We start from the raw sequence: 22,526 nt of genomic DNA on the forward strand, positions 1-22,526 counted from the left end.
GCCAAGTGAATCTTTGAACAGGGTTTTAACAAAGCCTGTGAGAAGTTGTCTTTAAGTGTCAGCTTGGCTCAGTTGTGAATCCAGAGGTTTTGTGTGTGACTTAGTGCACAATCTTTCTGATCTCTGTGGTACACATATTCTTTACAAATTAGAATTCCCTGTGCAAGTAATTAGGACCAGATATATCTTTTTCATCTCTATAAAGTAAAGCTATTGACACCACATCTTCCTATCGTATGAATTGTTAAGTCATAGCAATGCTGGAAGAGAACTGTACTATTGGCAGTGCTGTCTCTCCAATGAACAAAAGCCTTGTGACAATTCAGGTCGACATAAAATATCCCATGAACTCATTCCAAGGAAAGTGGAGGAGTTTTGGCTAACTTTTATTTATGTTTATATCATTTGTTAAATATGAAACATTTTATAATATTCTGAGATATGTAATTGCAATTTTTTTTCTTGACTTCTACCTCTTTAACTATTGTTGTGCAGAGCTCTGCTATGGAAATGGAGCCAGCCTCATTCTCCTGGAAATATGAAGAAATTAAAGAGATTCATAAGCGTTGGTGGCAGCTGCGTGATAATGCCCTGGAAATATTCTTAACCAATGGCAGAACTCTTCTTCTGGCATTTGACAATACAAAGGTACAGCTGGGATGTATTTTTACTCCATTTTGTTGTTTTGGAAAGAAGGTGTTAAATGGGAGACAATGGTAGATTGTTCTCATGATTCCACTCCTGGTTTTTCTTCTGTGTGACCCCCAACTCCTTGAATTCTTGTCATTCAATGAGGCAAGGGGCCTCTCAATATCCCACTTTATTCAATATTTATGTGTGCCTGTTGAACTACGATTGCTGTTTGCTCCACCTTTAGGTTCTCCTGACAGCAAAACTCCAATGGGGAGAAAGCTGAGAGGGTAATAAATATGCCATAATTGAATGGTGGAGCAGACAGAATGGGCCGATGGCCGAATTCTGCTCCTGTGTGTTATGGTATACAGACAGGAGGTGCTTGATGGAAATCAGGGATAAAAATCTTGGTTTTACCCTCTCTGATCTAAAGTGCAGAGGCCTATTTACTGTGACAAGACTAGTACCAGCTAACTCAGGGATCAAGCCTAGCACCATCTTTACTCTTTTTATAAAAGAAAGCTGATGGGAATCAGACAACTATCCAGAAAAATACTATTCAACTCTCTTAACTTCAGGAAGGATAAACTTTTTCTGTATACATTTACATGTATTTGAAATCTGCTCTGGTGTGTTGGTGCGACATGCAACAAAAAACCTCATTCAACAATTATGAAGGTCAAAGAATATAAAAAATTAAAAAACTAAAAAATTTGAAGTTAAACTACAGATATGAAATGAAATGTGCATAAATGCCTAAATAAGTTAAAAGCTATGACATTGGTGTTTCCCTCGCATGACCCTGCAGGTCGGAAGACTGGATTGTCATCAATTTAGTGGCATTTAAGGAAAATTGATTTTATAGGGTTGCAAGCTCATAAAAAAACAAAAAGGAAAAAACAGCTGTGCATCTTTTATTGTCTCCAATCTGATGAAAGACAGTAAATCACTTTCACTGCAAAGTAATTTCTTGCCATCATCTTGTGCTGGATGTAGCTTTCTACCTCATCCATGTGGTTGAGAATCACAGGAAGGAAATAGAAGACTGAATTCTCTCTACAACTAAGGGATTGGAATTCACTTCCATCCTGACATATTTTGAGTAATTTAGAACCCTCTATATATCCTTAACATCATGCTTAGTCGAAAACTTTAGTTCAAAAATTTCTAGCTAGCTGTCTATATTTTCTCATTACTGCTCTTCCAGCTTATAACACGGTGGCATCTACTCTCAATATGTGTCATAGAAATTTATAGCGCAGGAGGTGGCCTGCTATTTACAGAACAGTCCCATTAGTTTTCATGCTTTCTCCAGAGATCTAGATCCACCAGTTTTCATGCAAGGAAGTTAATATTCTTCTCTGCTAAATTTTCAGCTACAGAATTTTTTGCGAGCTTTATCAAACCTCTTCCTCCAAGTGATTGCTGAAAATGTTTGGTGTTCGTTCGCATTTTGGAAGGATGTTTATGGATTCAAAGTATTGTATTGTTAATTCACCAGCAAATAACAGTAATTGTCATTGTAAATTGTTATTAAAGACTCAACAACTCAAATTCTCCACTTTTATTACTTTTTAGTTACACAGTTAAATTGTCAGTCTTTGTGTGTAATTTTCATTAATTCTATTGTATTTCTACTACTGTGAATGCCTGCAAGAAAATGAATTTTCAGGTAGTATATGTACACTTTGATAATAAATTTACTTTGAACTTAAAGATGTCTATGAAGTTAAATCTGCTTATATTTTCCATTTAGGTTCGAGATGATGTTCATCACAATATTCTGTCTTCCAATCTGCCAAATTTATTAGAATATGGAAATATTACAGCTCTGACTCAGTTATGGTGCTCAGGACAGATAACCAATTTTGAATATTTGACCCATTTAAACAAGCATGCAGGTCGCTCCTTCAATGATCTCATGCAATATCCTGTCTTTCCCTTTGTGCTGAGTGACTATACCAGTGAAACAGTTGACCTGAATGAACCTTCCATTTACAGGTAAATTTTATATCCAAGTAATTTGAAAAAAAAGTTGTGTTCCATTTCTTTAATGTGAATATCTGCTGAAATGTCATCCTTGCCAATTGTGGATATGTCATTAACTCACTAATTCTTTGAAAGATTATATCCAACTTAAACATACTTATTTTCATGGGTTTGAAGAATTTATCAAAATGTAGAGAATTATCTAATTGTAATAAACATGTACAAACAAGCTAGATGAACTCAGCAGGTCAGGTGGCATCCATTGAAAGGAGCAGTCAACGTTACAGGCCAAGACCCTTCATCAGGACTAAAGGAGGAGGGGACAGGGGCCACATAAAGAAGGTGGGGGAGGGTGGAAAACCAATCAGAGGAAAGATCAAGGGGTGAGGGAGGGGATAGGCAGGATAGGTGAAGAAGGAATCTAAGGGGAAAGCACTATGGGTAGTAGAAGAAGGCAGAATCATGAGAGAGATGATAGGCAGCTAGAAGAGGAGGCAGAGTGAAAGTAGGATGGGGGAAGGGAGAGGGAGTGAATTACCAGAATTTGGAGAATTCAATGTTCATACCAAGGGGTTGGAGACTACCCAGACGGTATATGAGGTGTTGCTGCTCCAACCGGAGTTTGGCCTCATCATGGCAGTAGAGGAGGCCATGTATGGACATATCCGAATGGGAATGTGAAGCAGAGTTGAAGTGAGTGGCAACTGGGATAATTACATTATCTAATGTAATACCTACCTGTTGGAGCTCTATTCTGATGAATGGAATTTGTGTAATCATTTCAGGAACCTCCTGAAACCTATTGCTGTACAGTCCAAAGAGAAAGAAGATCGCTATGTGGACAATTATAAGGTTGGATAATAATATAAAATTATATGTACTCATTTTTGTTAAAATTAATATTTTGGGGGTGTATGTGTGTATATATGAATTTGTAGGCTTACTGAAAGTAGCATAATTAGTGCTGAAAAGTGGTTTCCTCATTTAATTTTCAATTTGTACCTGTAGATCAGACGAAGCTGTTAAGACCACAACACCGTTCCTTTTTCTGGACTGTAGCATGAAAACTGTATCTTTCAACTGTAGGATATTTTTCCCCATTTTAAGCTGGGGTCTCCTTTCATAATTGTCTTTGACACAAGATCTTGGGTTACAGGCTTATTCCTGAAAGTGGGTAATATCTGTGGGGATTATCATGTAGTTCTCTGCCCAGGTGCTTCAGTTCAGAGCTTTGTTGGTAGATCAAGTAGTAGCTGTAAATTACCCCTGATTTTAGGTATTGGCAAAAAGAATCATAAGAAGTTGATGGGTCGCAAAATAAACTGGGAATGGGGCTGAGGGGATTGATTCAAGGAGAACCAGCGTGAATCCAGTGAGTGAAATGGTGGCCTCCTGAATTAATGCAAATATGTCAGTACTGTAGGTTGAACGTGAATCAAGACTGTAAGATTGAGAAGTTGCATAATTCACTATAGTTTTCAAAGTCGTCTTCATGCCAGGTATACTGATGGCTACTGAAATAGAAGCCAATGTGGAATCTTAAATTAATTAAACATAATGTATAGAACAGTGTAGCATAGTAGAGGCCCTTAACCTACTCCAAAATCAATTCAACCTCTCCCTTCCACATAGTCCCCCATTTTTCTTTCATTCATGAGCCTATCTAAGAGTCTTCTTAATCGTCCCTAATATATCTCCCTATACCACTACCCTTGGCATCACATTTCATGTTTAAAAAAAAAATTACCTCTGACATCCTCCCTATCCTTCCTCCAACCACTGTAAAAATTATGCCCTCTCGTTATAGACATTTCCGCCCAAAGAAAATGTTTCTGGCTATCCACTTCGTCTGTGCCTTTTATCATCTTTTATGTTTCTCAACCTTCTTTGTTTCAAAGTGAAAAGCTCATTCAATCTATCCTCATAAGGCATGTTCCTTAATCTAGGCAGTATCCTGGTAAATCTCTGCATCATCTCTAAAGCTTTCATATCCTTGCTGCAATGAGGTGACCAAAACTGAACACACTATTCAAAGTGTGGTCTAACTAGAGTTTTATAGAGCTATTACCCCGTCTTTTGAAACAGTTCTCCAACTTATGAAAATGAACGCACCGTCTATCTTCTTAACCACCCTATCAACATTGTAAACCAGTTTTACATGACAGTCAGGGTACACTGAATTTTGGTACAAACATGATGTGTTATGTTTGTGGCACTGGGAAGCCGGGTGGCCATGAATAATACAGACAAGAGACAGAGAGGTGAGGAACAAATGTGCAGCTGTCTTTTGTGTTTGTAAGTCATCTACCCAGAATGCCTTCTCACATTCTGTTCAGTACGTAACTCACAGGGAAGCTTGACAGCAACCCATATGGGTCAAAATATGCAAAATAACATATTCCTCCACCCTTATTTTAAAGGCTTCTCCCCCTTTTTGTGCACAGACCAGCTGCTGAGATACCAACATTCAATGGAGTGATCATCAAATTCAATCAGAAACAAAACTGGGGAAAGTGAGCAGACTTACTCTATTCCCAAACGTAACCCTGCCCTATGTGCTAAGGGTTAGTCACTAAACCAGAAATCCTCTCTGTCTGGAAACTGCCTGTTTCTGTGAAGGTGTCGACAACCTGGGAATGAGGCCAAACACATTTTATGTCTTGGTGGTGTATGTATAGATCTTGGTTTGAGCACAGTATTGTCAGAAGGGGGGCACCTCAGGAAGAACAGGTGATGGGGGAGCACTAACTGTGTCATTTGATCTTAATGGAGGTTCTGTCATCATTATCTCAGAATCCTGTCCAATTTCTACAAGCTGGATCTGGATTGGTAAGCTTGTTTTGGTTTTCATTAGCTTCAGATAGGGTAACAGCTGATCAACATGCCTTCTCCAGATGTTACTAGTTCCCACTATGTACAACACAGGCCCAGTTTGTGCCACTACCGTTGCAGTGTCCACTTTGTTCCGAAGATGTCGTTCAGGGCAAGTACTCTCTCTCTCTTGCAGTGAAGCTTTGTTATTCGCTTTGGAATATCCCTCTGCTTGGGTTTTCTGTTCACTTGGTACAGTCTGTTTTGTGCTTGTGGGTCTAAGCAGGTCAAGCCTGCTGCAAAGCTGTCTTTTCATCAGTGCAGTGGCTGCAACCGTTTTGGTGGTGGCGTGACGTGTTGTGGTGTATCGGCAAGAAAGTGCTGAGACGCTGGTTAAGGGATCCACTTCCCACCAAGGGCTTGTTTCATGGTTTGTATAACTTGTTCAGCAAGGCTGTCAGTGGCTGGTTGATATGGTGCTAACTTGATGTGCTCAATACTGTTAGCTTCCATAAATGTCTTGAACTCTTTGGACAGGAGTTGTGGGCAATTGTCATATAGAAGCTGTTGAAGAAGCCCAAAATGCCTAAAGATGGAACTAGCTCCACAGTGCATATTTCATATGTAGTGCTCTTCATGATGACAATTGCAGACCATTTGCTGCGTGCTACGACCAAGAACGTGTGGCCTTCTACAAGTTCTGCAAAGTCTATGTGAATGTTCTGCCACGTGTCTTCAGGCCATTCTCTTGGATGCAAAGGAGCAAGCTGAGAAATATTTCTCATGTACTGACAATGTGAGCATGCTTTGGGCTTCCCTTCATTGGTTACATCAGTCCTAGCTGCATGCAATTTCTCTCATGTGCACTCCGCCGCAGTGTCCTGCATTTGGCTCAACAAGCACTTGCTTTCGTAATGCTGGAGGAATGACAACATGGTAGCCCCATAGTAAACATCCTGCTTGGACTGTGAGCTCCTTCCTTCAAGCCTTCAATTCTGTTTGGCTCTGCTTTCCATTCGTGAGTTACCATGTCTACCACTTTAGATAGGGCAAGTGTGTGCTTACGGACTTGCGCCGAGGTTATCGGAACAGTAGATACTTCCTTGAAGTAAAAGCTATATTTTGGCAATGGCTCTGGAGCTGTATTGGCTAAGGGAAGCCTGGATAGTCCATCAGTATTCAAATAGGTTTGCAGATAGTAGCAGAGTCCAACGTTGCATTTGACTAGCAGCCAGGGAAGGAATGCTTGCATGTGGACCAAAAGTTGACTTCAAGGCTGATGATCTAGCAGTAGTGTAAATCATTGACCAAAAAAGAATTGATGGAATTTCTTAACTCCAAAGGCAATTGTGAGTGTTTCCCACTCAATCTGGGCATATAGTGCCTTTCGCCTCAATATCTTTGTTGTGAAGGTGATTGGATGCTCTTCACCTGACTGCATGATGTGTGAGATAACTGCCTTCACACCATACGGTGATGTGCAACAGGCCAAATGTATGTACAATGATGGGTTGACGTTTGTGAGTGCTTCAGATTGTGACAAAGCTGTTTTGGCCTTTTTAAAAGCCTTTTCATAGCCAATGCGCCATCCACTGCCAGTGTTTATGTATTTAAAAGCTCATGAAGTGGTTTCAGCATGCTAGCTAGGTTAGAAGCAAACTGTAGTACGTTAGTAGTCCTAAGAAAGATCTGAAGTGATTTGCATTCTGTGGTGATGGAGCCTCCACAGTTACCTTCACCTTTGATGCCTTGTGAAGCCATGAATTAGCAATCCCAAATATTCAGTTGGAAGTTGAAAGAATGCACACTTGTCCTTTTGGATCTTTTGCCCATGTTTCTTGAGTCTTCATAGTGTAACATCCAAGTTTTGTAGGTTCTCACACTCATTTTTCCCAGTAGTGAGTAAGTCAACCAAATAACTTTGCATCCTTGTCAACTTGCTCGGATCTGGTTCACTGCTTGCTGAAAAAGTGTGGGAGCCAAGGTGATGCCATTTGGAAGCTTTTGGCACCTGAACATTCCTTTCTGACTTAGTTGTTAAGTTTGTGATATAGGGAAGCTGGGTGACCCTGAGTAACACACACAGCAGACAGAAAGGTGAGGAACAAATGTGCAGCTGTTTATTTTGCTTGTAAGTCATCTACTCAGAATGCATTCTCACATTACATTCAATATGTAACACGAAGATGCACTTAATAGCTGTACTACTTTAGCTGCCATATCTATCAATGTACGAATCTCAATTGCCTTCTGTAATATTAGTCTGTCTTCTACAAGCAAACATTTTTGAATTGCCTCACTAAGCAGACGACTTATGAGTATCATGTAATGTGACAGTCAGCGACTGCCCAAAATCAGTGTTCAGACAGTTGCTTCAGCACAGGCATAAATTGTGAAATAGACTCCCCTTTCTCTTGATTCAGTTTATGAAATCTAAACCTCTAAGCAATAATCAAAGGTTTAGGTGCATAGTGGTCTTTTAAGACTTTAACTATGTCCTTATCACCAGTTTTGGCAGGCTGCACTATACTGTGTAATAAACTAAATGCTTTTGCACCCAGCATAGTCAGAAAAGTTGGAAAACAAGTATCATCTGAAATTTGATTTGCCTGTTGAAAATATTCAGATCTTTCAGCATATGAACTGAATTGCTCTGACATTTCGTCATGTCAGAATCCAAATATGTCACCATTTTCAAACGCAGTCACATTCCAGAAAAGTTAACTAGTTTCATCCATGTCTCTCTCTCCCTTTCTTATTCTTTTATTTAACCATCCCATTTTCGTTCTCTCTTCTTGGATTCTTCACTCACCACACTCCCTGCGGCTGTTTCCTCATGGCATCTTCTTTTCGCTCATGCACATTACACAGTATAACACTGCCTGCATTGCACATGGACTTTTTTTGCCATAGGGAACAAAGCAATAAATATTGCATGAGGACTTGTCGACGTAAATATTGCATGAGGACTTGTCACCTCGTTGCCAGTTGTTATGTTTGTGGTATAGGGAAGCTGGGTGACCCTGAATAACACAAATGAGAGACAGAAAGGTGAAGAACAAATGTACAGCTGTTTATTTTGCTTGTAAGTCATTACCCAGAATGCATTCTCACATTACATTCAATATGTAACACAAAGTGAAGCTTGACAGGGTCAAAATATACATGAATCTATAACATAATGATTGTTACTGATCTGGGACTAGAAGTTAAGTACCTCCAAATGGGGGAATACCTGATGAATCTTGCATTATCAAAGGCTACATCACACTAGACTGGATAGTTTTGAAAACACCGTTTTCACGTAAAAATGATAGGCGTCCACACTATGCGTTTTTGAAAATATCTCTATCCACACTGAAACGGAGATTTCGGCAAATCTCCTCCTGCGCATGCGCAGGACACATCTACCGAAAACAAGCCACATGTTTGGTGTCGAATCTCGCCGTAAAAATGTGTGTTTGTGTAGTTACAAACTAGAAAAACTTAAAACGATGGACAGCTGTTGGCTCTTGCGCAGGAGAACTTAAAACTAAAAAAAACAAGTACTGGAGCGTATGGCGGCAACCAACAGGGAGTACACGAACAGATTGACCCGTTGATGACAAACATTGAAAAACTGACTAACTCTGTTGCATTAATAAAGCACCTTGTTAAATGTATAAAACATGTCTGCATCAGTTTATCTTGTATTTCCATACAATGTTACATTAGGCTGTTACACAGCTATTGTCAGAGAAGTACTTGCATAAATAGGTAAACCACCTTCATACGAGCAAGGATAGAAAATAGGGCAAAGTGAGTACAGTATACTTATTTATTCAGTAAGTTATGGGTCAAAGTATTTGGTGAGTACATTTCTAACTCTTCTGGCTTCAGTCTCGTTGCCATCTGTTCTGAAATCGTTAGGTTGCATTCAAGAAAACAATGAAATAGCGTGCTGCTGTCTGACAGCGTTTTCAGAAGTCTCCGGTTACCCGTCCACACTGATCTGCCCGAGCAGCATTTTCAAAAATACCCAGCCTGGAAAGTGTTTCTGAAAAGTTCCGGTTTTGGGGAATGAAAACACAGTTTTAGTGTGGACGGAAAGTAAGAACGAAGAGAAAAAGCTTCAGTTACAGATTTATCCGGCGTAGTGTGGATGTAGCCAGAGAAAGTTGGCAAAGGACTACAACGAAGGAATTTTTAACGATGTACAAATATGCTGTTGATAGTAATTACTATGAGCTGCAACTTTTGTGAGAGGATAGGAAGGAGGGAACTGGTCAGCTGAATTAGTGCATAACTAAGGTTACGTCCACACTACACCGGATAAATCCGTAACCGAAGCTTTTTCTCATTGTTTTTACCCTCTGTCCAAACTAAAACGGTGTTTTCATCCCCCGAAAATGGAGCTTTTCAGAAACACTCTCCAGGGTGTGTAATTTTGAAAATGCCACTTGGGCAGATCAGTGTGGACGGGGTAACCAGAGAAATCTGAAAACGCGATCAGATGCCATGGTGCCATTTCATTGTTTTTTTGAAAGCAACCTAACAATTTCAGAACAGACAGCAATGAGACTGAAGCCAGAGGGTTAGAAATGTACTCACCAAATACTTGGACCCATAACTTACTGAATAAGTATACTCACTTTACTCTGTTTTCTGTCCTTGCTTGTATGAAGGTAGTTTACCTATTTATGCAAGTACTTCTCTGACAATAGATGTGTAACAGCATAATGTAACATTGTATGGAAATACAAGATAATACTGATGCAGACATGTTTTATACATTTAACAAGGTGCTTTATTAATGCAACAGAGTTGGTCAGTTTTTCAATGTTCATCGTCAGCCGGGTCATACTGTCCATGAACTCCCTGTCAGTTGCCTCCATACACTCTAGTATTTTTTTTACTTTTAAGTCCTCCTGCGCAAGAGCCAACAGCTGCCCGTCGTTTAAGTTTTTCTAGTCTGTAACTGAACAAACATGCACTATCTTTCACAGTGAGGTCCGACACCAAATATGTCTCTTGTTTTCTGTAGATGTGTCCCGCGCATGTGCAGCAGGAGGAGATTCGCCGAAATATCCATTTCAATGTGGACAGAGATATTTTTAAAAATGCGTAGTGTGGACGCCTATCGTTTTTACACGAAACCGGCATTTTCAAAATTACCGGTCTATTGTGGATTAAATTAAGCTAAATTAAGCTAAGTGGGGGATTAAAGAAGGGTACCTTGTAAATACAGCACAGAAATAGTCAGCAGGTTTAATGAACATTCCTTCTGTCTCCGCATCGATTTCAAGTTTATTGTCATCTGACTGTACATATATGTGACCAAACAAAATCACATTCCTCTGGACCATGGTGCACCCAGAAAAGTTATGTCACATACAGCACATAAAAAATGTCCACAATAAGTTAATAAAATATAAGTCAAAATGCATGTAGTGCGCAACGCAAGTAAATGATACAGTAAACAACTTGCTCTCCTAGTGACGAAACCGTAGTAGTGGCAGGGATTCATTAGTCACACAGCCTGAGGGAGCAAACTGTTACCCAGTCTGTTACTAGTTCTAGTCCTAATGCTCCTATACTTCCTTCATAACGGTAGTGGGCCAAAGAAATTGTGGAATGATCCTCAAGGGATTATTGGAAGATGGAAGGGATCCTTAACAATGCTTCTGGTCCTTCGAATACATGCTCCTGGTAAATGTCACCAATAGAGAGAGGATCCTCTCAACAGTGGATCAACATAGAGCTATACTTTTTTTAAAAAAAGGTACTTTCTTTTCAGCTTGTTTGGAATTCTGGTTGGATTTCTTTTCTTCTTGAGAAACTGCTGGCAGCTCATAATATACTCTCAACACCACATCCAATTTTGAAAAAAAGGTCTCTTGATAGATAGAGACAGTAGACCAAACACCAGTATCAGGTTACACCCTGTCTAGTATTTCATATACTAAGACTGAAATACTTACTAAATTCTTACCAAATTCGAAGGAGAATGAGGGGAATGTCAATCAGGCTTTCAATGATTCTAAGCAATAGGATGAACATTCACAAAACAGTGCACCCTAACATTTTCACCGTTGTTTTGAGGGATTTTAACCAGACCAGTCCGAAAAAAATCATTAAACAATTAACATCAATAGATCACTTGCAATACTAGAGGAAACAACACACTGAGCCATCATTACGTCACCATCAAGAATGCCTACCATGCTATTCCATGCCTTCACTTTGGAAAGTCTGATCGCCTGGCTGTACTTCTACCCCCTTAGTATAGGCAGAGACTGAAGACTGCAGCACCAGTAGAGAGGACCAAGAAGATATGGACAAGGGAAGCACAGGAGTGCCTACAGGACTGCTTTGAATTGGTGGATGGGACTGTATTCAAGGATTCATCTTCCAATCTGGATAAATGTTCTGGCATTGTTACTGACTTCATTAAAACCGGTGTGGACGAGTATGTGCCTATGAAGATTTGCTGTATATTCCCAAACCAAAACTGTGGATGAACCAGGAGGTATGTCGGCTGCTGAAGATTAGATCTGTGGTATTCAAGGCTGCTGACCCAAGTCTGTACCAGAAAATCAGGTTTGATTTGCGGAGGGCTATTTCAAAGGCAAAGAGACAATTTCGAACAAGATTGGAGGTAACATTAGATGTACGACAACTCTGGCAGGGTGTGCAAGACATAATTCCTACAAAGTGAAACCCAATAGCATGAATGGCAGCGATGCTTCACTATCAGATGAACTCAACATCTTCTATGCCTGCTTTGAAAGGGAGGATATAGTTACAGCTGTGAAGATCCCTGTGATCTCTGTCTCAGAGGCCAGTGTTAGGCTGCTTTTAAAGAAGGTGGAAGGACCTGATGGAGTAACTGGTGAGGCTCTGAAAACTTGTGCCAACCAACTGGCAGAAGTATTCAAGGACATTTTCAACCTCTCACTGCATCAAAAAGGCAACAATCATAACCACTACCTAAGAAGAATAATGTGAGCTGCCGTAATGACTATCGCCTGGTAGCACTCACATCTACAGTGATGAAATGCTTTGAGAGGTTGGTCATGACTAGACTGAACTCCTGCTTCAGCAAGGACCTGGATCAACCCCCCCCCCCCCCCATTGCAATTAGCTTATTGCCACAATAGGTCAATGGCAGATACAATCTCAATGGCTCTTCACTCGGCCTTAGACCACCTGGATAATACAAACACCTTTGTCAGGATGCTGTTCATTGACTACAGCTCAGCATTTAACACCATCATTCCCACAATCCTGACTAATAAATTACAGAACCTGGGCCTCTGTACCTCCCTCTGTAATTGGATCCTCGACTTCCTAACCAGAAGATCTCAATCTGTGTGGATTGGTGATAACATATCCTCCTTGCTGAAGCTCAACACTGGTGTACTTCAGGGGTGTGTGCTTAGCCCACTGCTTTATTCTCCATATACACGACTGTGTGGCTAGGCATAGCTCAAATGCTATAAATTTGCTAATGATACAACGAATGTTGGTAGAACCTCAGATGGAGATGAGAGAGCGTAAAGGAGTGAGATATACCAACTAGTGGAATGGTGTCATAGCAACAACCTAGCACTTAGTGTCAGTAAGGTGCAAGAGCTGATTGTGGACTTCAGGAAGGGTAAGACGAAGGAACACATACCAATCGTCATAGAGGGATCATTAGTGCAGAGAGTGAGCAGCTTTAAGTTCCTGGGTGCAACATATTGATGCAGCTATCAAGAAGGCAAGACAGTGACCATACTTCATTAGGAGTTTGAAGAGATTTGGTATGTCAATAAAAAACTCAAAAACTTCTATAGATGTACTGTGGAGAGCATTCTGACAGGATGCATCACTGTCTGGTATGGGGGGGGTGGGGGGCTACTGCACAGGACTGAAAGAAGCTGCAGAATCGGAAATTTTGTCAACTCCATCTTGGGTACTAGCCTACAAAGTACCCAAGGACATCTTTAAGAAGTGTTCTCTCAGAATGGCAGCGTCCATTATTAAGGACCTTCAACACCCAGGACATGCCCTTTTCTCACTGTTACCATCAGGTGTCATGGTTACTTGAAATGACCAGGAGACGCAGACAATTCTTCGAGAAGTTTAAACCTTTATTTGCAAACAAAGGCTGAGGCAATCAATGAACTTGTCACCGAAAACCCACCGAGCTCCGGTGTACAGCATTCTTTTTAGTAATTTCTTATCTCAGTTACATTTCGGTTTTATCAGCATACCCAATCAACTTTTAGTTGCATATCATCTATACATTAACTAATCAATCGCTCTTGCCTAGCTCTCGGTGCGCCACAAGTATTTCTTTCCAGTTCACATCTTGGGCCTCATTCCTGGCCACAGTTGTTTCTCAGTCAGCCTCCTTAACCTCCCTCACATTACATCTTCTGCTCACACCATCCTGTCCGCCACCATTATCTCTTAATAAACAAAGGCTGAGTATAATACATGGAGTACATTTCCACTAATTAGTGCTGCTAACTAAACAGGTGTTCTTTAACTGCCACAGTATGTAGCTAAGAGAATACAAGGTATCTAGTAAAACAATACATAGCAAAATGTGTCTAGTAAAATAATACATAATAATATTCAGTACATAGGAGTGATTACATAGTGTAGTAAATAGCTAGTACATAGTGGTTATATTTCAGGTATATATATAGTGATTATGTCAGGTATATTTCTCAATACAGGTGGGAGGTACAGAAGCCTGAAGTCACACACTGCAATTCAGGAGCAGCTTCTTCCCCACTGCCATCCAATTCCATTGAACCCGTGAACACTCCCTCACTTTTAAAATATATATCAGTTCTGTTTTTTGCACAATCTTTAATCTATTCGATACACATAAACTGACATGTATGTATGTATTTATTTATTTCTCTTCTATATTATGTATTGCATTGAACTGCTGCTGCTAAGTTAACAAATTTCACGTACATGCTGGTGATCATAAACCTGATTCTGACATTTCATAGAGTAGTACAAAATTATGAGGGGTGCACATAGGCTAAATATAAGCAGGCTTTTTCCACTGAAGTTAGGTGTGACTAGAACTAGAGGTCTCGGATTAAGGTTGAAAGGTGAAACATTTAAGAGGAACCTGAGAGGAAATTTCTTCTAAGAGGGTAGTGCAAGTGTGGTCCAGGAACCCACAAACACTATCTCACTATTCCTCTTTTGCATTATGTATTTATTTACATAAGAGGGTATTTCTTCACTGAGAGGGAGGTGTGAGGAAGGAATGAGCTGCAAGTGGAAATTGTGGATACAGATGTGATTGCAACATTTAAAAGCAGTTTGGATAAGTACATGAATGGGAAAGATATAATGTTCCAGGACCAGTCAGAATAACATTTCAAAATGGTCTAGATGGGCCAGAGGGTCTGTTTTGTGCTGTTGTGCTTTATAACTCTTTAGTTTCTGGGTTTCTGTACTAGGTTTGTCACTGTGTATTTGCCATTTGACTTAGTTGTGATGTATTAAGATGCTGAGTTAAGCAAATGTGATTGTTATTTCTTGTTAGTACCTGGAGGAGGAATATTGCAAAGGGGCTCAAGAAGATGATCCAATGCCACCTGTCCAGCCATATCACTATGGGTCTCATTATTCAAACAGTGGAACAGTCCTGCACTTCTTAGTCAGGATGCCACCATTCACCAAGATGTTTCTGGCTTATCAGGGTAAGATCTGTTGAATTAATCTTTTGTGCCAACATACAAAATTAATCTGTGACATCAAGCTCCTGAACCAGCATTGATAACTTCACTTATTGCAACTCTGAACTGATTCTACTACCTGTTTTCTAGGACTCTACAATTCATGGTTTCTGTTTTTTTATTTGCACAATTTGTCTTCTTTTGCATATTGATTGTTAGTCTTTGCTTCTGTATAGTTTTTCATAAATTTCTATTGCATTTCTCTACTTTTCTGTAAATGCTTGCTTGCAAAAAATGAATTTCGTTGTAGTATATGGTAATATGTATGTACTCTGATAAATTTACTTTGACTTTGGAAAGAAATTCAGGCAAAGTATTTTGTAGGATATTATTAATAGGTTTCATCAGAATATGTCTGCAGAATCTTTGAGTCTATCACTACAGCTCCTCATCAACTATCCCCCCTCCACCGCGTTTACTGGGTTTATCAAAACCATGTAACTTTGGAAACATTATGTGAAAATTCTTATAAAAGTCAAAGTAAGTTGTAAATTTATTATCAAAGTGCATATATGTCACTATATGCTAACCTGAGATTCATTTTATTGCAGGCATTCACAGTAAAAAAAGAAATTCAATAGGTTTTGAAAAACTATACGTAAACAAAGACTGACAAACAGCCATTGTGCAAAAGAAGACAAAATGCGCAAATAAAAAATAAATAATGCTGAGTACATGAGTTGTAGAGTCATTGAAAGTGACTTTGTTGGTTGAGGTTTCAATTCAAGGTTGTGGTGAATGAAATTATCCACATGGTTCAGTGCAGGAGGATTAGACTTTTAATTTTTATGGAGGATAGCAGTTACCATGGTAATTTCAGAAGTTAGTCTGTCTCCTAGTAAATCTACAAAGCAAACTATTCTGACAAGCTGAAGTACAGAAAGAAGGAACTTACAAATCATTTGTCCAGTGATGTTGTTGCCAGATTGCCAGATGGAGGATCACAGGTGTGTTTGTTTATTCCCATTTTAAATAACTTGTGTATATTACAGACATTAACACCAATCAAAACGAGTGTTAAATGCTATTGGTTTTCACTGACCTATGTGTGAAAGCTGGTCTCCAAATATGTTCCATTCCATCCATTTGTTAAAAAAACAAATCAATTTTGATAAAGCCCTTCGTCGTACAAGGTTAATATTGGCTCTCCAAAGGATACCTTTGCTAGAATTTGTTAATTTATATTTGGAAAACAACAAGAAGAGGTGACACTAACTAAATGGTGTAACTTTAACAGGATATGTGCACAAACAAAATGCTGGAGGAACTTAGCCAGTCAGGTAGCGTCTATGCAGGGGAATAAACAGTCAATCAAGTCTCTGAAAAGTCTCTGCCCAAAACATTGACTATTTTTTTCTCCTCCATGGATGCTGCCTGACCTGCTGCGTTCTTCCAGCTTTTTGTGTATGTTGTGTATTTCTAGATTTCCAGCATCTGCAGAATCTCTTGTTATCTCTTATTTGCACATTACTTTGACTGTAGCTGGTTGACATTAAGCCTGTGGCATGAAGCAGCAAATGGTTATTGTATGGAGTATACTGATTCTAAAGGATGATGGAAGCAAGCTTAATATTAACTTGCAGAAAGTGAAGCATTTACACTAATTAGTAAAACCATGGGACTAATTAATAAAAACGAATTAGTTTTTTAGAGATACCATTGACAAGTTGGACAGTATTGTCTCCAGTGTTGCATGGTTCTGATGTATTGTGCAGGAGGAATACTGCATCCATGGAATGACTTTCATAATGTATGTCATTGATAACAAACCTGATTCTGAATACTTATTGCCTAGCCCCCAGGATCCATTGATAGAAATGTCTCTGTTGTGAATTTAACTGTGAATTCTATTCCCTGTGCCTAGATCAAAGTTTCGATATCCCAGATCGAACATTTCACTCTATGAATACTACCTGGCGCCTATCCTCTTATGAATCAATGACTGATGTGAAGGAGCTCATTCCAGAATTCTTTTACCTTCCAGAGTTTTTGGTCAATAGAGAAGGTGGGCACTATAAATAAATATTTCAGTCTGTTTACTGTTTATGCCATATGTGAAAGAAAATGCATTATCATTCTTAATCACATTAATGTTAAAATTACTTCCTTTCTTTTTGACATTCAAATAGACCCTCACTGCCTACGAATCAAAATAATACAGAAAGTGCACTGATCAGTAAAACATTAGGGGGAAAATATGACAATGCACTTTTTAAATGTGTTCTCATAATAATGGTGTGTTGTAATTGATACTTTGAAGAAAAAGCATAGCTCAATAAAGCTTAAGTGCAGGATTGAGAATCTGAAAATAAGATAGAAAGTGCATCACTCTTACATAATCTGAGTTAGTTAAGTGTTTGCTGCCTGTATTGAAACTCCCCTCTCTGTGACCCACCTCCCCTAAGCTCCGGATTTGCAATATATCAATTCTAAAATCCTCATCTTTGTTCTCAAATACTTTCACCTCCTTGCTCCTCCCTGTACTGCCCCCTCTGGAAACCTCTTCATCCCACACAATGCAGCTGTTTATCCATGCCTAGTTAACAGTTAACAGTAGTTACTATTAACCAACATGGGTGATAAAGATCAGCTTTATTTGTCACATGTATATCAAAACATATACTGGAGTGCATTATTTGCATCAATGACTAACACAGTTCAAGGATGTGCTGGGGCAGCCCGCAAGTGTCTAGTGGCAACCTAGCATGTCCACAACTTATCCATAAGCCTTTGGAATGTGGAAGGAGACTGGAGCACCCGGAAGAAACCTGTGTGGCCAGGGGGAGAATGTACAAATTCTGTACAGACAGAGGCGGGAATTGAACCCCAATCACTGACTGGGTGCTGTAAACGTTTTACGCTAACTGCTACACTACTGTGCTGATCATAATTATTGCCTACTAGCTATTGTTAGCAAGTGTAAGGTCAATCCATGTCCTTTAGCAGTATTTAACAAAATGAGATGATATTAATTTTACCCACTCCTATTGTAGGTGAAGCCTGGTGCCTCATTTCCTCATTTATCAACTCCTGTCAAGCTGTGCCTTCCCCTTTGTATTTACACTGGCATGACTCCAAATTTTGACATTGTAAATTAAAATGTGAACTTGGCTTGTGTTTTAAATCCAAAGTACAAGGATGTTTGCGTACTGTTTCCCTTAAGAGAGAGTTATAGAGCACTACAGTACAGAAACAAGCTCTTCAGCCCATTTAGTTCATGCTAAACTTATCTTCTGTCCAGTTCCAGTGATCTGTACCCAGACCAGTACTTCGGAAGTGGCACCAGAGGCGAGGTGAAGGGCCATCTTCCTGTTGAGGTTGAGATGGTGTGCTGATTGGCCTCCGCACCCTAGCACACTCCTGGCTAATGTTCAGTCCTGGACAATAAGCTGTGTGAACTGAGAGCCAGAATCTTCTTTCAGTGGGAAACAAAGGAATGTAATTTTTGTGCTTCATGGAGACCTGGCTGACGGAGAAGATACCGGATCATGGCATTGAGCCCTCTGGTTTCTCCCTGTTCTGGGCAGACAGGTCAAAGGAGGTGTGGTACTGAACATAAGGCCCTCATAGCCTTTTGTTTCCTGGATTTAGAGTACCTGGTGCTGCTGTGCAGACCCTTCTGGCTGCCTAGGGAGTTCACCGCTGTTACTATCACAGCTGTGTATATTCTGCCACAGGTTGATACTGACCTGGCTCAAAAGGAACTGTAGGAAACCATCAGCATGCTGGAGACTGCACCTCCAGAGGCTGCCTTCATCATCACTGAAGAGTGTCATTGATAGAGAGTCATTGTCTAAAGTCTCTCCAAAGTTTTGTAACACATCCAGATAAGCACAAGGGGAGATAGCACACTTGACCACTGCTACTCTCCATTTCACGGTGCTTACAAAGTGCTCCTCTGCCTGCCGTTTGGAAATTCAGATCACTCCTACATCTTGCTGCTGCCCAGGTACAGGGAGACGCTGAAACAAGAGGTGGCCATGGTTAAAACAGTCCACTGTAGGTCCAACCAATCGACCTCCATGCTACAGGATTGCTTTGATAACGTCAACTGGAATGTCCTTCATGATGAGGATGTCTCTGAGTTCACGGAAGGGGTCACGAATTTCATCCAGAAGTGCATCAAGGATGTTGTCAGCGTCTATCCAAACCAGAAACCCTGGATCAACAGTTCCATACGAGAAGCACTTATCACACAACACAGAGCTTACATTGCTGGTGACCAACAGGAACTCAAGAAATGCAGCTACAATCTGTGTAAAGTCATCAAGGCAGCAAAACAACAATACAGGGACAAGATCCAGACACAGCTGCCCACCAACAACCTCCCACAGCTTATGGCAAGGTCTGCACACTATTGCAGTCTTCAAAGCTAAACGCAGTGGTGTTTCTAACATCGCTGCCTCTCTCCCAGATGAGCCAAATCTTTTGTACTCTCAATTTGCTGTCACCAACACGGAGCCCCTGAGGAGAGCCGCCAAAGCAACCTGCACCTTGTTCATCTCTGAGGCTGAAGTACGCAGGAATTTCCAACGAGTGGACAAGCACAAGGCTTCAGGACCAGACAGCATTCCAGGGCAGGTACTCAATGTGCGTGGCACAACTGGCAGGTGTGTTTACAGACTTTTTTAATTTCTCCCTCGCCTAGTGTAGAGTGCCCTCCTGCTTAAAAACATCCACCATTGTTCCTGTACCTAAAAGGACCAATGAAACATGTCTGGACAACTGCTATCCTGTCGCACTCTCCTCAATAATAAGCAAATACTTTGCGAGGTTGGTGAAGGACTACATCGGCAGCATAGATCAACCCACACTAGGACCCCCCCCCCCCCCCCCCACAGCTCACCTACCGACACAACCAATCGACAGATGACACAATAGCCACAGCTCTACACACAGTCCTTACGCATCTGGAGAAGAAGGATGCTTATGTGAGAATGCTGTTCTTGGACTACAGTTCAGCATTCAATGCCATAATTCCCTCCAGGCTCGACAAAATGCTCACAGACCTCGGCCTTCACCCTGCCTTGTGTAGCTGGGTCGTGGACTTCCTGTCGGATTGTCAGCAGGTGGTAAGAGTGGGTTCCTTTACTTCTGACCCTCAACACAGGTACCCCTCAGGGCATTATCCTAAGCCCCCTCCTTTACTCTCTGTATACCTATGACTGTGTCACCACTCACAGGTCCAATCTACTAATGAAATTTGTTGATGATACTACTTTGATTGGCTTAATCTCAAATAATAATGAGGCAGCCTACAGAGAAGAAGTCATTACCATTATTGAGCGGTGTCAAGAAAACAGCCTCTCCCTCAATGTCGTAAAAACAGTGGAACTCGTTGTGGACTACAGGAGGAATGGAGTTGGGCTAACCCCAATTGATATCAATGGATCTGGGCTTGAGAGGGTGAACAGCTTTAAGTTCCACGGCATGCACATCACCAAGAAACTCACATGGTCTGTACATACCGGCTGTGTGGTGAAAAAAGCACAACAGCACCTCTTTCACCTCAGGTGGTTGAAGAAGTTTGGTATGGGCCGCCCCCCAAATCCCAAGAACTTTCTGCAGGGGCACAAAAGAGAGCATCCTGACTGGTTGCATCACTGCCTGCTATGGGAACTGTACCTCCCTCAATCGCAGGACTCTGCAGAGAGTGTTGCGGACAGCCCAGCGCATCTGTAGATGTGAACTTCCCACTATTCAGGACGTTTACAAAGACAGGTGTGTAAAAAGTGCCTGCAGAATCATTGGGGACCCGAGTCACCCCAACCACAAACTGTTCCAGCTGCTCCCATCTGGGAAATGGTACCACAGCATAAAAGCCAGGACCAACAGACTGATTAATTCATGCTGATGCAATTGTATTCCTATGTTGTATTGACTGTCCTGTTGTACTTACTATTTATTGCAAATTACTATAAGTTGTACATTGCACATTTAGACAGAGGTGTAACGTAACGATTTCTACTCCTCATGTATATGAAGGATGTAAGTAATAAAAGTCAATTCAATTTTTCTGCCTGGGATTTAACTCAGCCATACAGATGTAATGTCACTTTACAGTGAGTGTCTGTTGGCACTGGTGCCTTCGTCTTTTTTGTGAATTGTTTAGGTTGTTGTTGTCTTACCTGCTTGCTCCTGCTTCTCCATTATTCCAACTAAGCTCTCGCTTTTGAGTTTCTTAATCATGCAATAAATCTAAGATATAATCAGCTTCTATCCTGTATCATAAATTTATCACCTTAGATTAGCTGCAGTGCAGGATGCTTAATATATGTAATAAAGCAAAAGTTAATTCTGTCCATAAGTCTAATGAGCTTACAAGCAACCTAAGCCCTTCATTCCTAAATTCTGTCTTAAGACATCCACTTCCTTCTCCTTTTAAGGTGGACATTAAACCAGGTTCTTCAACTTGTTTATCCTCATGTCTTTCTGCTCATGTCAAATGTTTAATTACATTCTGAATTGTTTTGAAAATTTTCTGATGGTAAAGTTGCAATATGAATACAAGATTTTGTGTCAAAGGTAAGTAGTTACCCAGTTTGTGTTTTAACAGTGATCAAGAAATAGAATTAATTCCTTATGCCAGTATAAACTTGAAACATTTCTGCTTATAGGCTTTGACTTTGGAATGCGGCAGAATGGAGACAGAGTGAATCATGTAAATCTTCCTCCTTGGGCTCGCAATGATCCCAGGCTCTTCATCCTGATTCACCGCCAAGCCTTGGAGTCAGATCATGTTTCACAAACTATTTGCAATTGGATTGACCTGGTGTTTGGGAACAAGCAAAAGGGGAGAGCTGCGGTTTATGCTATCAATGTCTTTCACCCTGCGGTAAGTCTCCATCTCGCTCAGTTCTCATATTCAGCTATTAGGTGCAAAGTGGACAAATCTTCCTGTGAGTAATTCTCTCCATGACCTAGCAATTTTACTGTGCAGATATTCTGTGGTGTATGTTTTGTGGAGCATGGCACTAAAGATCACTTATCTGAGTTTTTAAAAAAAAACCATATAAAATAGAAATGATTCATTGAAAATGTGTGTTTGGTTGGGGAAGATGGGGAGACGCCATCATCCCCTGCTCAGGGAAGTATAATCACTGTGTTCTCTGTTATTCCAACCAAGCTCTCAAAAATACAATTACCGTAGAATTACTAGGATCATTAGGGATAATTGCGCACAAGGTTCAAGAGCTTATTTGTATTCATAGCTTTCAGTTTTTAAAAATGAATAGTTTTATTTGTACTGAAAAGCATGTGGTAATAAAGAGGTGGTGAGAAGAAATTGAATTAATTGGATATCTTTTATGAAATGCCAGTTCAAGCCAAATTGATGAAATGGTCTGTTGTGCTGTTTGC

At 40.3% G+C, this 22,526-nt stretch overlaps 1 protein-coding gene across 2 annotated transcripts in view; it reads left to right on the forward strand.

The window, feature by feature from the left end:
* The window catches only part of lyst (lysosomal trafficking regulator), a 277,149-nt gene that overhangs the window by 229,883 nt on the left and 24,740 nt on the right, over nucleotides 1-22,526 (forward strand). For both annotated transcript variants that reach the window (XM_059982158.1, XM_059982159.1), the window contains exons 39-44: nucleotides 496-648; nucleotides 2,390-2,634; nucleotides 3,408-3,474; nucleotides 14,975-15,131; nucleotides 17,032-17,172; nucleotides 21,785-22,002. In XM_059982158.1, the coding sequence (XP_059838141.1) occupies nucleotides 496-648; nucleotides 2,390-2,634; nucleotides 3,408-3,474; nucleotides 14,975-15,131; nucleotides 17,032-17,172; nucleotides 21,785-22,002 (981 nt within the window). The remainder of the gene's footprint in view (nucleotides 1-495; nucleotides 649-2,389; nucleotides 2,635-3,407; nucleotides 3,475-14,974; nucleotides 15,132-17,031; nucleotides 17,173-21,784; nucleotides 22,003-22,526) is intronic.

This window comes from Hypanus sabinus, chromosome 10 (assembly GCF_030144855.1).
Source record: "Hypanus sabinus isolate sHypSab1 chromosome 10, sHypSab1.hap1, whole genome shotgun sequence".
Taxonomy (NCBI): domain Eukaryota; kingdom Metazoa; phylum Chordata; class Chondrichthyes; order Myliobatiformes; family Dasyatidae; genus Hypanus; species Hypanus sabinus.